The sequence below is a fragment of the Harmonia axyridis genome, chromosome 1, assembly GCF_914767665.1.
Source record: "Harmonia axyridis chromosome 1, icHarAxyr1.1, whole genome shotgun sequence".
Classification (NCBI taxonomy): Eukaryota; Metazoa; Arthropoda; class Insecta; order Coleoptera; family Coccinellidae; genus Harmonia; species Harmonia axyridis.
This window is the reverse complement of record NC_059501.1, coordinates 52274785-52290464: the sequence shown is the minus strand read 5'-3', so window position 1 is coordinate 52290464 and position 15680 is coordinate 52274785. Positions and strand designations below refer to the sequence as shown.

The 15680-nt window shown below is 34.6% G+C and overlaps 1 protein-coding gene and 1 long non-coding RNA gene across 2 annotated transcripts in view; one reads left to right on the top strand and one right to left on the bottom strand.

The window, feature by feature from the left end:
* LOC123679387 (dynein beta chain, ciliary-like) overlaps positions 1 to 11210 on the top strand; it is a 52091-nt gene extending 40881 nt beyond the window's left edge. The window contains exons 10-13 of the mRNA XM_045616943.1: positions 254 to 6652; positions 6703 to 7065; positions 7123 to 7682; positions 10893 to 11210. Of these exons, the coding sequence (XP_045472899.1) occupies positions 254 to 6652; positions 6703 to 7065; positions 7123 to 7682; positions 10893 to 11133 (7563 nt within the window). The 3' untranslated portion in view covers positions 11134 to 11210. The remainder of the gene's footprint in view (positions 1 to 253; positions 6653 to 6702; positions 7066 to 7122; positions 7683 to 10892) is intronic.
* LOC123679419 lies at positions 6569 to 10588 on the bottom strand. The gene is made up of 3 exons (XR_006747412.1): positions 10197 to 10588; positions 7148 to 7299; positions 6569 to 7094 (listed from the first exon to the last, which is right to left on the bottom strand). It is a non-coding gene; the product is annotated as an uncharacterized LOC123679419 (long non-coding RNA).
* Positions 11211 to 15680: the final 4470 nt, after the last annotated feature.

The following is a 15680-nucleotide window of genomic DNA, read 5'->3' as shown; positions in this document are numbered from 1 at the left end:
GGTTCAATAATCGACTGAAATAATAGTTTTAGCTGAAGAACAAGATCGCCCTCTGCTGTGCGATAAGTTGTTCCTCTATTTTGTTTCACATTGAAATAAAATGATACTGTCTTAAAAGTTCTGATGTTCATCATCAAATATTGTAAAGGATCCTTTTTGCTATATGTACGATGAAGTATTCTGTTGGTCTAAACGGTCCATATCCCTTCTTTTTGAATCATTTGATGATTTAGTCAATGCCCTTCTTTTACAGATTGGAATTTTTATAACCATGAATCCTGGTTATGCTGGTCGGACTGAACTTCCTGAAAATCTCAAAGCTCTGTTCAGACCTTGTGCAATGGTGGTTCCAGATTTTGAACTTATATGCGAGATTATGTTGATAGCTGAAGGCTTTCAAGAGGCTAGACTTCTCGCTCGCAAATTCATTACTTTATACACACTTTGTAGGGAACTACTCAGCAAACAATACCATTATGATTGGGGTTTGAGAGCCATAAAATCAGTTTTGGTGGTGGCTGGTACATTGAAAAGAGGCGATAGACTGCGCCCAGAAGACCAAGTTCTAATGAGAGCTCTGAGAGACTTTAACATCCCAAAAATAATTACTGAAGACGTTCCAGTTTTTATGGGTCTCATTGGTGATCTTTTTCCTGCATTAGACGTTCCGAGAAAAAGGAATATGGAGTTCGAAAAAACGATAAAATCTGCAGCAATTGATAGTTTATTACAACCTGAAGAAGGTTTCATTTTGAAGATTGTTCAACTAGATGAATTACTAGCAGTTAGGCACTCAGTTTTCATTGTTGGGTTCACAGGTACCGGAAAAAGTATGGTGTGGAGAACATTATACAGAACATATCAAATTCAAAAGAGAAAACCTTTTTACAATGATCTTAATCCAAAAGCTGTAACAAACGACGAGTTATTTGGTGTCATCGTTCCTGCTACAAGAGAATGGAAGGATGGCCTCTTCTCCACTATCATGAGAGATCAGACGAATTTAACAGGAGAAGGGCCAAAGTGGATTGTCCTAGATGGAGATATTGACCCAATGTGGATTGAATCTCTTAATACACTAATGGACGATAACAAAGTACTTACCCTAGCCAGCAACGAGAGGATAGCCCTAACCAGACATATGAGACTACTTTTTGAAATAGCGACCCTACGAACTGCTACACCAGCTACAGTTTCTAGAGCAGGAATCTTGTATATAAATCCTGCTGATTTGGGATGGAACCCGTATATTGCTTCTTGGATAGAACAGCGTTCATCGCCCAGTGAGAAAACAAATCTCTCCATACTTTTCGATAAATATGTGCCCCCTTGTCTAGAAATACTCAGAGGGAAGTTCAAGAAAATAACTCCTATCTCAGACATAGCCCATCTTCAAATGCTTTGTTTCCTCCTTGACTGTTTTCTAACTCCTCATAATATTTTTCCGGACAGCCCTAAGGAATGGTACGAAATATATTTTGTTTTCGCAACTGTTTGGGCTTTCGGCTCTTGCTTGTTTCAAGATCAGTTAGTGGATTGGAGAAACGAATTTAGTAAATGGTTTTTGAACGAGTTCAAAACAATCAAATTTCCCACTAACGGCAATGTTTTCTCTTTCTATATCGACCCTGAAACTAAAAAATTTCTACCATGGAACGATCTTGTACCTGATTTTCAATTTGATCCCGATATACCACTTCAGTCAACACTGGTAGAAACGAATGAAACAACTAGAGTTCGATTTTTTGTTCAACTTTTAACAAACAAAAAAGTACCTGTTATGTTAGTAGGTCCTGCTGGAAGTGGAAAAAGCGTTATTTTAAACGATATAATGGAAAGTCTTCCTGACCATTATCAAGTCACAAGAATACCCTTTAATTTCTATACAACATCAGAGCTTCTCCAACGAATTTTGGAAAAACCGCTGGAAAAAAAAGCTGGAAGGTCATTTGGCCCAGTTGGTGGCAAGAGCATGATTTACTTAATAGATGATTTGAACATGCCTGAAGTAGATAAATATTTCACTGTTCAACCACATACACTGATCAAACAATATATGGACTATCAGCATTGGTACGATAGACAAAAGTTGACTTTAAAAGATATACATAATGTCCAGTTTATATCAAGTATGAACCCAAATGCGGGCAGTTTCACCATTGATCCTAGATTGCAGCGTCATTTTTGCGTATTCGCTGTCAGTTTTCCAACAGAAGAATGTTCGATGCATATTTATAAAAGCATTCTCTCTGAACATTTTAAAAATCCTCTTCTCAAATTCTCAACAACTGTCTCGAAAAAATGTAAACATATCGTTGAAATGGCTCTAGCAATACATGCCAAGATTGCACAAGCTTTTCTTCCTACTGTCATCAGATTCCATTATGTTTTCACTTTACGAGATGTGTCAAATGTTTTTCAAGGAATTCTTTTTTCAACCGGAGATTCCGTAAAAACCTATAGAGATTTAGTGAGGTTATGGTTGCATGAAACACATAGAGTGTATGAAGACAAAATGGTGGACAAAACTGATATAGATAATTATAAGAAGTTGATCAGAGAAACGGTCCGACTGTATGTGGAAGATTTAGATGAAAGTACCGTTTTTGAGAATCCTCTCATATTTTGTCATTTCGCACAAGGTTTGGGTGACCCAAAGTATTTTGCTATAGATGAATTTTCACAATTGAACGATCTGTTACAAGAAGCTCTCAATGGCTATAATGATTTGGTGGCCGCCATGAGTTTGGTTCTTTTCGACGACGCAATGTATCACATTTGCAGAATAAATCGTATTCTTGAATCTCCTAGAGGAAATGCGCTTCTGGTTGGAGTTGGGGGATCCGGAAAACAATCTTTGACAAGACTAGCAGCCTTTATTTCTTCCTTTGACGTTTTTCAAATCCAACTCAGTAAATCATATTCAATTACTGATTTACGTTTAGATTTAGCTACCTTATATCTGAAATCTGGTATAAAGGGGGCAGGAGTCGTCTTCTTGATATCTGATGCTCAAGTAGCTACAGAAGAATTTCTGGTACTAATAAATGACATGTTAGCTTCTGGAGAAATATCTGAACTTTTACCTGATGACGATGTTGAAAATGTTATATCTAGTGTGAAAGGACAGGTTAAAAACCTGGGTTTGGAGGATACGAGAGAAAATTGCTGGAAATTTTTCATAAACAGAGTAAGGAGTCTGTTGAAAACAGTTCTTTGTTTCTCTCCAGTTGGCACCACTCTACGTGTCCGAGCGAGAAAATTTCCAGCGATTGTCAACTGCGTGTCGATAGATTGGTTTCACGAATGGCCTGAAGAAGCTTTATTATCGGTATCCTCAAGATTCTTATCAGAGGTACCAGACTTGCCAATAGATTTGGTTGATTCTGTCGCGATTTTTATGTCATATGCACATAACAAGGTTAATGAAATGTCAAAAGCATATCTGATTAATGAGAAACGGTACAACTATACTACCCCAAAGTCATTTTTAGAACAGATTGCCCTTTACTCCAAACTAATCAGTGAAAAAAATCTCACTTTAACGACAACCATTGAGAAATTGAATTTGGGTTTAACCAAGCTAGATTCCACATCTGAAGAAGTTGATGGCTTAAAACGTATTCTAGCATCTCAGGAAGTAGAGTTGAAGGACAAAAATGAATCGGCAAGCAAACTGATTTCTGTGTTATCTGCAGAAAATGAGAAAGTTGCTGCTGAACAAGCTATGGCAACTGAAGAAGAGGCGAAAGTGAAAGTAATTGAGGAAGATGTGTCAGAGAAACAACAAGTTTGTGCAGAGGATTTAGCTAAGGCTGAGCCGGCCCTTTTAGCTGCGAAAGAAGCTCTGAACACTCTGAATAAGAACAACTTGACAGAATTGAAGTCCTTTTCAACACCCCCAGATGCTGTAGCTAATGTTTGTGCGGCAGTGCTAGTTCTATTTTCAAGTAAAGGAAAAATTCCTAGAGATAGATCTTGGAAAGCTTGTAAAATAATGATGGGTAAGGTTGATCAGTTTTTGAACGATCTCATTAATTATGATAAGGACAATATAAATCCCGATGTTGTGAAAACAGTGTATGAATACTTGAAGGATCCTCAATTCGAACCTCAGAAAATTTATTCAAAATCTTTAGCAGCCGCAGGGCTTTGTTCGTGGGTGATAAATATTATAAAATACCATGAAGTTTATGTTGTAGTTGAACCGAAAAGGCAAGCCCTAATGAAAGCAAATAATGATCTTCAGGATGCGCGTGCTAAGCTTGCAGCACTCAACGAGAAGCTGAGCTTATTAGAAGAAAAGCTATCGCTGTTGAGAGCAGAATTCGATATGGCAATTACAGCTAAAATGAAGTGCCAAGCAGAAGCAGATGCAACAACTCTAATGATAGATCTTGCTAATCGACTCGTTAATGGCTTGGCGTCAGAAAGAGTAAGGTGGAAAGAGCTCATGACTGATTATGCCGCTCAAATTACTACACTTCCTGGAGATGTACTGCTAATTTCATCATTCATTTCCTATGTTGGCTGTTTCACCAGAAATTACCGTCAAATTCTGTTGAATAAACACTGGGTACCATTTTTACTCAATCTTGATGTTCAAATTCCTAGATCTGATGAACTTGATCCTCTTTCCCTGTTAACTGACGATGCTCTAATAGCTCAATGGAATAACGATGGCTTACCCACTGATAGAATGTCGGCTGAAAACGCTTGCATTTTGCTCAACTCGTCGAGATGGCCTCTTATGATCGATCCACAATTGCAGGGAATTAGTTGGGTCAAAAACACGTATGACTCTTTGCAGATCATAAGGCTCTCCATGAAAAACTATTTGGATATTCTAGAAAATTGTATCAGTCTGGGTTCCATTGTTTTGTTAGAAAATATTGGTGAAACAATTGATTCTGTTTTGGAACCAATTCTTGGAAGAGTTTTAATAAAGAAAGGAACCGCTATTAAAATTGGAGATAAAGAAGTGGATTTCGACCCTAGATTTAGGCTTATTCTCCATACAAAATTAGCAAACCCCCATTATAAACCTGAAATCCAAGCACAAACAACACTTATTAATTTTACAGTTACAAGAGATGGTTTGGAAGAACAATTGTTGGCAACAGTCGTGAATGCGGAACGACCAGAATTAGAAGAGCTGAAATCAACCTTGACAAAGCAACAGAATTTGTTCAAAATAACTCTGAAGAAATGCGAAGATAATCTACTCTTCAAGTTATCAACCGCTACAGGAAATATATTAGGGGATGTCGAATTGGTAGAAAATTTGGAAACCACAAAAAAAACAGCCAATGAAATAGCAACAAGAGTAAAGGAAGCTAAATTGACCTCAGCTAAGATTGATGAGGCTAGGGAACAATATAGATCATGTGCAATTAGAGCAGCATTATTATACTTTGTACTTAACGACCTCAATAAAATCAACTGCATGTATCAATTTTCGTTGAGAGCATTCAACGTGGTTTTCAAAGATGCAATCAAGAGAGCTGAAAAATCAGAAAATATTAAAGAGAGAGTTGAAAACCTACTTGATAGCATAACATTCAATATTTATATGTATACATCCAGAGGACTTTTTGAAAGGGACAAATCTACATTTTTAGCTCATATGGCATTTCAAATACTTCTCAATTCTGAAGAAATCGATCCAGATATCTTAGATTTTTTACTGAGGTTTCCAATTATACCAGGAGTTGTTTCTCCAGTAGAATTTTTAACCAACACATCCTGGGGTGGCATCAAAGCTTTATCACAACTTGATGAACTGAGAAATCTTGATAAGGATCTTGAAGGTTCTGCTAAGAGATGGAAAAAATTTGTAGAAAGTGAAAATCCAGAAAGAGAGAAATATCCAGGGGAATGGAAAAATAAAAAAGAGATATTACAGCTTTGTATGATGCGAGCTCTTAGACCAGATAGAATGACATATGCTGTGAAGGTATTCGTAGAGAATAATATGGGAGTAAAATATGTAACTGCACGTATTGAAGATTTTGAGAAATCATTTCAAGAAACTAGTAGTTCAACACCGACTTTCTTCATTCTTTCACCAGGAGTTAATCCATTGAAAGATGTTGAGTTGCTTGGCAAAAAAATTGGCTTCACACATCGTAAAGGGAACTTTCATAGCGTATCATTAGGCCAAGGGCAGGAAGTCGTTGCGGAGACTTCATTGAATTCTGCCTCTTCAAATGGTCATTGGGTGATTTTAGAAAATATTCATCTTGTCACTAAATGGTTGTCAACTCTAGAGAAAAAAATTGAACAAATATCTGAAAAGTCTCATGATGACTTCAGATTATTTCTTACTGCCGAACCTTCAGCAGATCCTCAAAACTGTGTTATTCCTCAAGGAATACTAGAAACTTGCATTAAAATCACGAACGAACCCCCAACTGGAATGTTTGCGAATTTGCACAAAGCTCTAGATAATTTCAGCCAAGAAACGCTGGATCTGTGCACTAAAGAATCTGAATTTAAATCATTTCTATTTGCTCTCTGTTATTTCCATGCTGTTGTAGCCGAAAGAAGAAAATTTGGACCACAAGGATGGAACAAGAATTATCCGTTTAATGTTGGCGATCTTACTATTAGTGTGAACGTCCTCTACAATTATTTGGAGAGTAATAGCAAAGTAAGTAACTAATGAATTGTTGAATATTTCAATTGATGTTTCGATTTTAGATTCCTTATGAAGACTTGAGATATCTTTTCGGTGAAATAATGTATGGTGGACACATCACTGATGACTGGGATCGACGGTTATGCAGAACTTATCTGGAAGTATATTTAAAGCTGGAGCTGATAGAGGGTGAGCTAGAGTTAGCTCCAGGTTTTCCAGCACCACCAAGCACAGATTATGATGGATACCATAAATACATTGACGATAGTTTACCTCCTGAAAGCCCATATTTATATGGTTTACACCCTAATGCTGAAATTGGATTTTTGACGCAATCATCTGAAGAAATGTTCAAGATTATTTTTGAGCTACAACCGAGAGATTCTGGAACCGCTTCAGGATCAGGTTTAACTCTAGAGGAGAAGGTGGGAATTCTGTTCGCATTGTGGATCACCTGAAAAATTTATGATTTCAAATTACAGGTTAAAGGAATATTAGAAGATATACTTGACAAAATCCCTGAGCCTTTTCCCATACAAGAGATGTTCTCCAAATTGGAAGATAAAACGCCATTTGCAATTGTTGCCCTCCAAGAATGTGAACGAATGAACGTTCTGTGCTCCGAAATCAGAAGAAGTCTAAGGGAGTTGGATTTGGGTCTGAAAGGAGAATTAACAATTACACAGGATATGGAAACATTGCAGCAATCACTATCGATGGATCAAGTTCCAGATATATGGTCAGTTAAGGCATATCCTAGTCTTCTGTTTCTGGGATCTTGGACTGCAGACCTTTGCGCTAGAATCAAGGAATTAGAAAATTGGGCAACTGATTTCCTTTTACCACCTGCAGTTTGGTTAGGTGGATTCTTTAATCCTCAATCATTTTTAACCGCTATAATGCAACAGACTGCAAGGAGAAATGAATGGCCTCTGGACAAAATGTGTCTTTTGACAGATGTGACTAAAAAGCAGAAAGAAGATTTCACAGTTGCTCCAAGGGATGGTGCATATGTTCACGGTTTATACATGGAGGGTGCAAGGTGAGATTATTTCCATGTATATTATTCCATATATAGTTACATTTGATTTCTGTATTATTATTGAATCAAAAAAACATGTTCAAGGTATACATATGAGATCTGGTAGAAAGGTTCAATTCAAAGGAGAACAAAAATCGTTTATGTATAATTCTGTCATTATATTATCGAAACAACCCGTTAAAAATTAAAAAAATAGGTGAGCGTTTTTTTTTCGTCAACTATTAGTTGTTTTGAATTATTGACATAATGTACCTTTTTTGAAGAATGGCCTATACAGGGTGTCCCGGAATTAAGGCAACAAAATTTAAACAGTGACTGCAGAGACGAAATTAGCCGACCCGAATTTTTCATTTTTGTCCAGTGGCATGCCATTTCGAAATTATAGCCTCCGGAATTTCACATGAAATGAAGTTCTTTCTTCCATATCTCAGACCTCAGCTGTGCGAACTTCACGAACTTTGGTATAGGGGGGTTTTCAGTTATCTCTAATCTGCTACTGATATTTTTTCATTCTGGAAGCCCTTCGGAGACCCTTATCTGAATGCTCTATTACCTTTGAGACCCAGATTTTTTGCTAACATATTTGAATTTCCAAAAATGTTGATATTTTCAAAAAGAATATTCCATTGTCAAACTTTTTTGTCTCGGGCAATTTTTTCATCAAACGCAAGTATTTCGAGAAAAATCACAAAATGTGATTAGCGAATGAAAGTCTGGTAGCGCATAGATTTCAAAGTAATTATCGAACATTGCAACACTTTATCAACGAAATAATTACTTTCATTCGTTATCAAATAATTATCATCAAATTATTCAATGAAATTATCATCAAGTCTAATTTTTTCGGAAAAATTCGACAATTCATTCGAAGTGAACAATAAAGAGTAAAAATAGAATGAAAAACTGTTTGCTTATGGAATTCAACGCTACAACCAAACGTTGCATATGTCCACCCTTAATGGATAAAATTAAAAATTCGCCAGATTCCATTAATCCACTCGAAGATTCTGATTATTGTTTCTGCTCGTTGCGGAAAAATGAAAATTTATACCGTTGAACAAAGAGTTCAAATGCATTTCATTTACGGAGGGGCACGTGGAAATACATACTTGGCTCGACGATTATAAGCTGAAAGATATCACAAACTCCCTCATCACCAAATGTTTTCGCGTATCCACCGACGGCTAATGGAAATAGGGTCAGTTACTGTGAAGAGACCAAATGCAGGTAGAAATTCTTCGATAAAGATGCAAAAAGAAGAGAATATCTTGAATCTAGTTGATGAAAATCCGAAAATAAGCATGAGACGCGCATCACGAAAGCTCAGAATTTCGAAGTCAAACCTGAAGACTTTCCAAGAAGAAGAAGTTTGTGTGAATGGGCTCTGAATCGTTTTAACCAGAATCCAGATTTTTTGAAGTATTATTTTTTTACCGATGATGATGAAATAATGAATTTACATATCCTCCATTACTATGGAAAATCCAAACATGATGAGACAATCCCATTCTCAAGAAAAATTTTTGGTTAATTGGTTAATTTGGTTAATAATAAGAGAGTTTATTCATGAAAATACATTCAATAAACTCTATTGCATGTATTTTCATGAATTAACTCTCTTATTATTATTATTATAACACTGTATTGTACGGTTTTTTTGGTCTCCTGTGAAATTGTTCAAAATGGACTTGGCAGATTTACACTCTTAGCCGACGATATGTAATAGTGTGTGCAGGATATCGATGAATAATTCATCCCAGTTATAGACACGAAAATAGGCATCAAATGCATAGATCAAACAGAAAATAGTAAAAAAGAGGTGCAGATGATTACCTTACAGAAATAATAATAGTTAACTCCGTTCTTTCTGTTCACAATACCGGGTATTCCTAAATTGGAGGTACAAAGGAAAATGTGAGATTCCTTGGATAATTTGAAAAAAAAGTCGCTTTCGAGATACTGCGCGTTCTTGTGGTGCTACTTTTTTGTGATGATTATACCAGTTTATCGAATCTTTATTGATTTTCGTTACAGATTGGGTGGGTTTGGCATAGATATTCTAATTTAAAGATTTCATCATGTGATATGCTAATTTTGAATGTAAATCTACAGGGTAATATTTTTTTCTGGAATGACTTCTCTTTCCTCCAAAACATGTTTTTTGGAGACCCACTGATTGTTTAGGAAAATGTTAAAACAAAATTTGGTCCAACGCTACACTTTTTAGTTTCTTGTAGTTTTGTCGTGTCTGCTACCGATTTCGCGAAAAAATTCCAAACAATTCTCCATAATCCTCAGCAAAATACAAATCTTTATAAAGCCCTAGTTTTTATGCTAACTGGGGTTTTTCATCATTTTTGCTGTTAAAAGGACTTTTTATTTCTAAAAATGATCCGAGGAATTTGTGATATTCATTTGTACCTCTAATTCAGGAACAAACTATATAAATCCTCAGATAAACATAAATAGATTAAATTGGTATAATTTAACAATTACCAATGGAAACATTTCTACCTCATTTATTCTCACAACGGCTTCACGAGCAATCCTTTACTCGTGCTTCTGGGTATCTTAGGACTTAGGTACTTGGAAATTTGCAGTATTGAAGGAATTTGTTGTTGTCTTGAACATTATCGGATAGGACTTTCATACCATTATGTTGTAGGGATTATAAGACTCGAACTATATGTCGTAAATTATTGAGAATTCAATATTTCCCAAAATATTGATATTTGATGCTTCTACTCTACTGGAATTTGACATGAATAATAATTTTGAATGATGTGATGTAATTCGTTTCCATAGTATCTTATAGCTAATTATTGATAAGTATACAAAGTCTTCCACTTTGATTCAGGTTAATTTTTTCGTTTTTTTTTATTTGATATGAATAATAAACTACAATTACCTACCCTCATTATTCCTTTTTTATCATAATAAACAACTTTATTGCAGATGATGTTTTTCAGTTCTATCATTATAATACTTGATCATAATTGATTGATTGATGATAATACAGATCTGAAATAATTCCTAAGATTTACGTGAAATATGATGCGTGAAGTTTGACCGAATTTATATCTCTAAATATCTAAGTTCAATAATGAAACAAATTCAATATCTTCACTTTTTACCTTCATTTTGAGAAGCTATTCTATCCTCTATGTGGTGATTAATCATGAAAAATTTTCATTCAATGACTGTTTACAGGTGGGAACCAGCTGTAAACAGTATTGTAGATGCCAAGCTGAAAGAATTGTTTCCCACAATGCCTGTCATCTATATAAGAGCTATAACACAGGATAAACAAGATTTGAGAAATATATACGATTGTCCAGTGTACAAAACAAGACTGAGAGGCCAAACTTTCGTATGGACTTTTAATTTAAAAACGAAAGAGAAATCTTCGAAATGGACTCTTGCTGGAGTTGCTTTACTTCTTCAAATTTAAAATATATTATTATGGGAAGGTTTTGCAAATGAGTTGAAAATGTCGAAATGTAATCAATTATATAATTTCAGTTATTATTACTTATTTTGTTTCTCACAATGTTTATTCTCAATCGAAAATTATATCATGAAACGAAAAGGTAATAGCTCCGGAAATAAAAGGAAAGGGACTATTATTTTCCGAACTAAGTTACTTTTTATTATACCCGTAGCTATATAATACAAAATTTCACGAAAATCTTCGCATTCACACATTTTTTTATAGAATTTCGCATTTATATGATGGGTAGGGTCGTATCTTGGGCGTGGCAAAAGTGGCACTTGCCACGGCGCAAGGACCGCAGGGGCTCCCAAAAATAATTTCGAAAAAAATATTGGAGCACCAGGCGAAATAATTCGAAAGATCACAACTAGGTTTTCATGTATTTATACGCCTCGCAACGGTGATGCTGAGAAATCTGGAAACATTTATTGAATATTAAAGTACTGCTACCCTAAAATTTCAAACAATGAAGCATATGTGTCGATGAATCTCAGTATTAGCCATAGACCTATAATAACATGGACTGGGCGTTAGAGAGAGAGATCATTGATATCGGTGTATTGTGACAAGGATGGAAGTTTGAAGGCAAAACATTGGTTTTCTGAACTGATTGTATGTGTTTTCTTGTGGTGATTACTGATTTTTAAACAATTTACTGAGTGTTTGTTGGTGTTCTGGTGCTTATTTTAGTACTAATAAACAATTTTAAGTGTATCTGCTTCGAGTGTAGCTTATAATTGTGTTGTTATATCCAAAAAAGGGTTGGACGTGACATTTCATAGGTAAGAAAACAAGAAGGGATTTATCGTTTATTTTATTGAATATTTTCACAGGTTTCCGAGAAATTGAATTAAATGGGTAATGGAAAAATGGAGTAAAAACCTTCTGCCACAACCGTAATATGTAGTAATCACTTCAGAACAGAGGACTATTATGTCAATCCCTATATGGAACCAAAGTTTTGAAGGAAAGGCGCCATATAATTATGATATTGAGAACATGTGTTACTAAAATAATGATGAATACTATACAGCAAATTCCTGCCATTCATAAATACGGAGTTATGAATTTTTGAACATGTTATTCAAGTTTCGAAGCCCTGATTCGAATCTCTTCGTCGGATGTTAATCATAATTATTTTTGTATTGATATTTATTATATGTTTTTTTTTCCACATGTGCTTGCATATTTGATGATAAAAGGTAATATAATAACCCCATGTATAAAATTCGAAGTATTTTTTTAAACCGTTAGAGTATAGAGGAAGATGTATACTTTTGGAACGTAAGGCTGAATTTGTTCTTTGATAGGAAAAATATGGCACTTTTATTCCCAATAACACTCACTATTTCATTTCCTTAGTCTATTTCTAAAATTATTTCGTCTATTTTTTCTGAAGATAAAAGATATAAAATTTTAAAAATTTCATAAATTTTCTTTTGTGTTTTTACTTATCACAAATTTTGAATTTCCTAAAGCTCCGTTACACTTGTAGCTACATTATATCGAATATAAATTTAATTATCTATAATATTAGATATTGATATACTGAACTATCTAAAAACTCTGAAATAGAAATTAAAAAATATTTTCTTTCAGGTAACACTCAATAAAATTCATCTTTTTCTGAAAGAAATTTTAGATAACATGAAAATCTGTACCATACAATTCCTAAATGTGATTCATTCATCATTCAGCTATTTCAATACTATTCTCATCCGAATATCTCAATATTTTTCTAGTGTATCTAGTCTTTGGAGTAGGTACTGCAGATTGTTTACATAGCTGAACAAGTTTATAGTCTCTTTTTGATGTATCCATATCTGAATAATAGAAATAATCTCAAGTTTCAATTAAGTGAATAATTTTTGTAAGTAGTTTTGTCTGTCAGTAGGTAGAAGTTAGGAATGGTGGCCTTCGCAAGGTTATCGAATGTTAAGCTTTTCTGGTTTGAGGATGCCCAGAGAGTAGATACGCTTGAAATTTTCGGGTATCTACGTTTAACACCCGGTTAAAATCTTCGTGAGTCTGGGGGATGATGTTTTGAATCAGAATAGTTGCTTTCCAGTATCCAAGAACAGTTGACAAAAATTGGGCATTATTAATAAAACCGATTTCTATAATTATTCAACCGTGCATAACTCCACTTATACACTAAATAAAAAAATGTGAAAACTGCACAACTTCCCAAGCAGTTCGAATTACGTTTTCAATGACGAAACTTATTTAAAAATAAAAAAAAAAATCTGGTAATAGCATCTGTACTCACCTGGTGTCACTAAAATCTCAAAATTTTATTATGTAAACACACAAAAATTGTAAAATTCATCAATATTTTGGAAAAGCGGATCCAATACGTATTAGACACATACAATGGCGGACTTGTGCAGGTTTCATATGATTGTCAGAATCGTTGGACTTATGCAAGTTTCATTTCTGCAATTTTAGCGAAAACTGCTGAAATATTTTCAAACCAAAATAGGGCCCTGAATAGCTTAGAGGTACAGCTAACAGATGCCTGCAAATGTCTTAAACTGAATATTTTGGACTTATGCATTTTTCACAGTAAGCCGACGAAATATTATTTACCTTAGTCGTTCAAGGCGTTCATAATTTGAGTTAGTTTGATGGTTCAAAATGAATTTCTATTTAGGTTAACTATCTTTCTTACCAGATGTTGTAAATGTCATTATTTGGGATAAATATTTTTTTCGAATTCTGCATTCTATTCGGGTTGGGTCGGTCATAAAAAGTCATAAGAGCTGTTTGGGATTTGCCAAAAAAACGGTTCTATTAGATTTGTTCTTGTTTAAAACAAATTTTACCTTGGAAATATGCATTTAAAACCGAAAATGATTAAAATATGAACTCTAACTCAAACATACATTGGAATATGCAATTATGCATATTTATCCGAAGCCTAGTTAGGGTTGAGCAAAACTCGTCGGTTTTGTGATCTAGACAATATTGGATAATTTTTTCAGGATATTTTGTTTGAAATTTTAATATTTCTGGTTGAGCTATCCACATAATATTCATTACTACTCTTGAAATTGTTATTTGACATCTAAAGGCAACATTTTATTCAGATTGAATTGAAAGTTTCGAAATATTCAGAAAAAAAAATTCGAACAGCAATATCTACGGAATTCTTTGTCGGATTTTGATTAACTAAACAGCAACATTCGATATTCGAAGATATCCTGAAAATTTCAAGTTTGAATATCTCTCCCAGAATTATCATTTTTTCGACCGGACGAACAGAATCGAATTTCAGGACGTATTCATCATCAGTGAGTCGAATCTCATTGTTTTTGAACATCTCTGGAACAAAATTTACTATTTTGAATCAGTTCGCTTCTATAAAGTTCCCGTTCATTTCTTCTCTTATCCGACCATAATCTTGCATATGTTTATAGAAATAATATTTATTTCGTTTGAAAACTTCACTTTCAACAGTTCTTACTAAAGTGCTTAGTGTTCGAAATTTCGAATTACTTTTACTGTGCTCAGTAATCGCGAGTCTTTTGTGAAAATCGGTGCTTAGTGCTTGGTGCTCGAAGCCTTTTTTTTCGAGTGCTTAGTGCTCAAGCACTTTTTTTCAGTGCTCGTCACAGCTCTGATATCTATATTATCCTATAGGTTATATTTAACTCATTAATTGATCCATTTTCATAAAAAGTTTTTCATCAGAGTTCCTATAAATAAAGAGAATCTGAAAGGTGTCGGAAATGATGAAACAGCTCAGTTTGGAGTTTTCATTATCCCGTCTCATGATGATGGCAAAATAGAATTATAAGAACTTCCACTAGTTGCGTTTCTATCCACTTCGTTTCCTTGGAAACACTCAATCAGTGAAAAGTGTATACTGCACTGTGGCTTATTAGGGACTTGATTCCTGTGAGCACTTAGAGCTCGTCGACGGAGGAAATTGGGAAGGAGCTGCTACCAATTAAAATTAGCTATATAATTTTCCGTTTCTAGTGGAAACGTGAATCCTGAGACACTGGAGTAGACGAACGAATTGGCTTAAGCTTTCAAGTTGAAGAGAAATGAGTGAAAATTCTTCTTTACAGTTCGGTCTGAAACATATACGGAGAGCAATCTTATTAACAATTAAATATAAATATTTCTATCTAGATTCGAATAAAAGTTTTATGGCAAATTGAATGAATAGGTTAGCGTTCCCGGCAGGAGTAATTATATGTGGTTGGTTCACCAAAAGCGTAAGGAGAGGTTGATTCGGAAATAGAAAGAATTAGAAGCTCGAAAAGGACAACAAACCTTTGCAGCTTTCAATTTCAAATACAAAAATCCAGAAAATTAATCTTCCTTTGGCAACAATGAATTTGTAGGATCTAATGCTTCAATATCGGCTGTTTCAACGAAAGAGCAACAGTTAAATAAAGATAATGATAGTTGATCTCGAATCAATGACCATCTGGCAGATCTAGACCCAAATCTTTCTTTTCTTTCAAATAAAATAATTTCAGATCTATATTTTG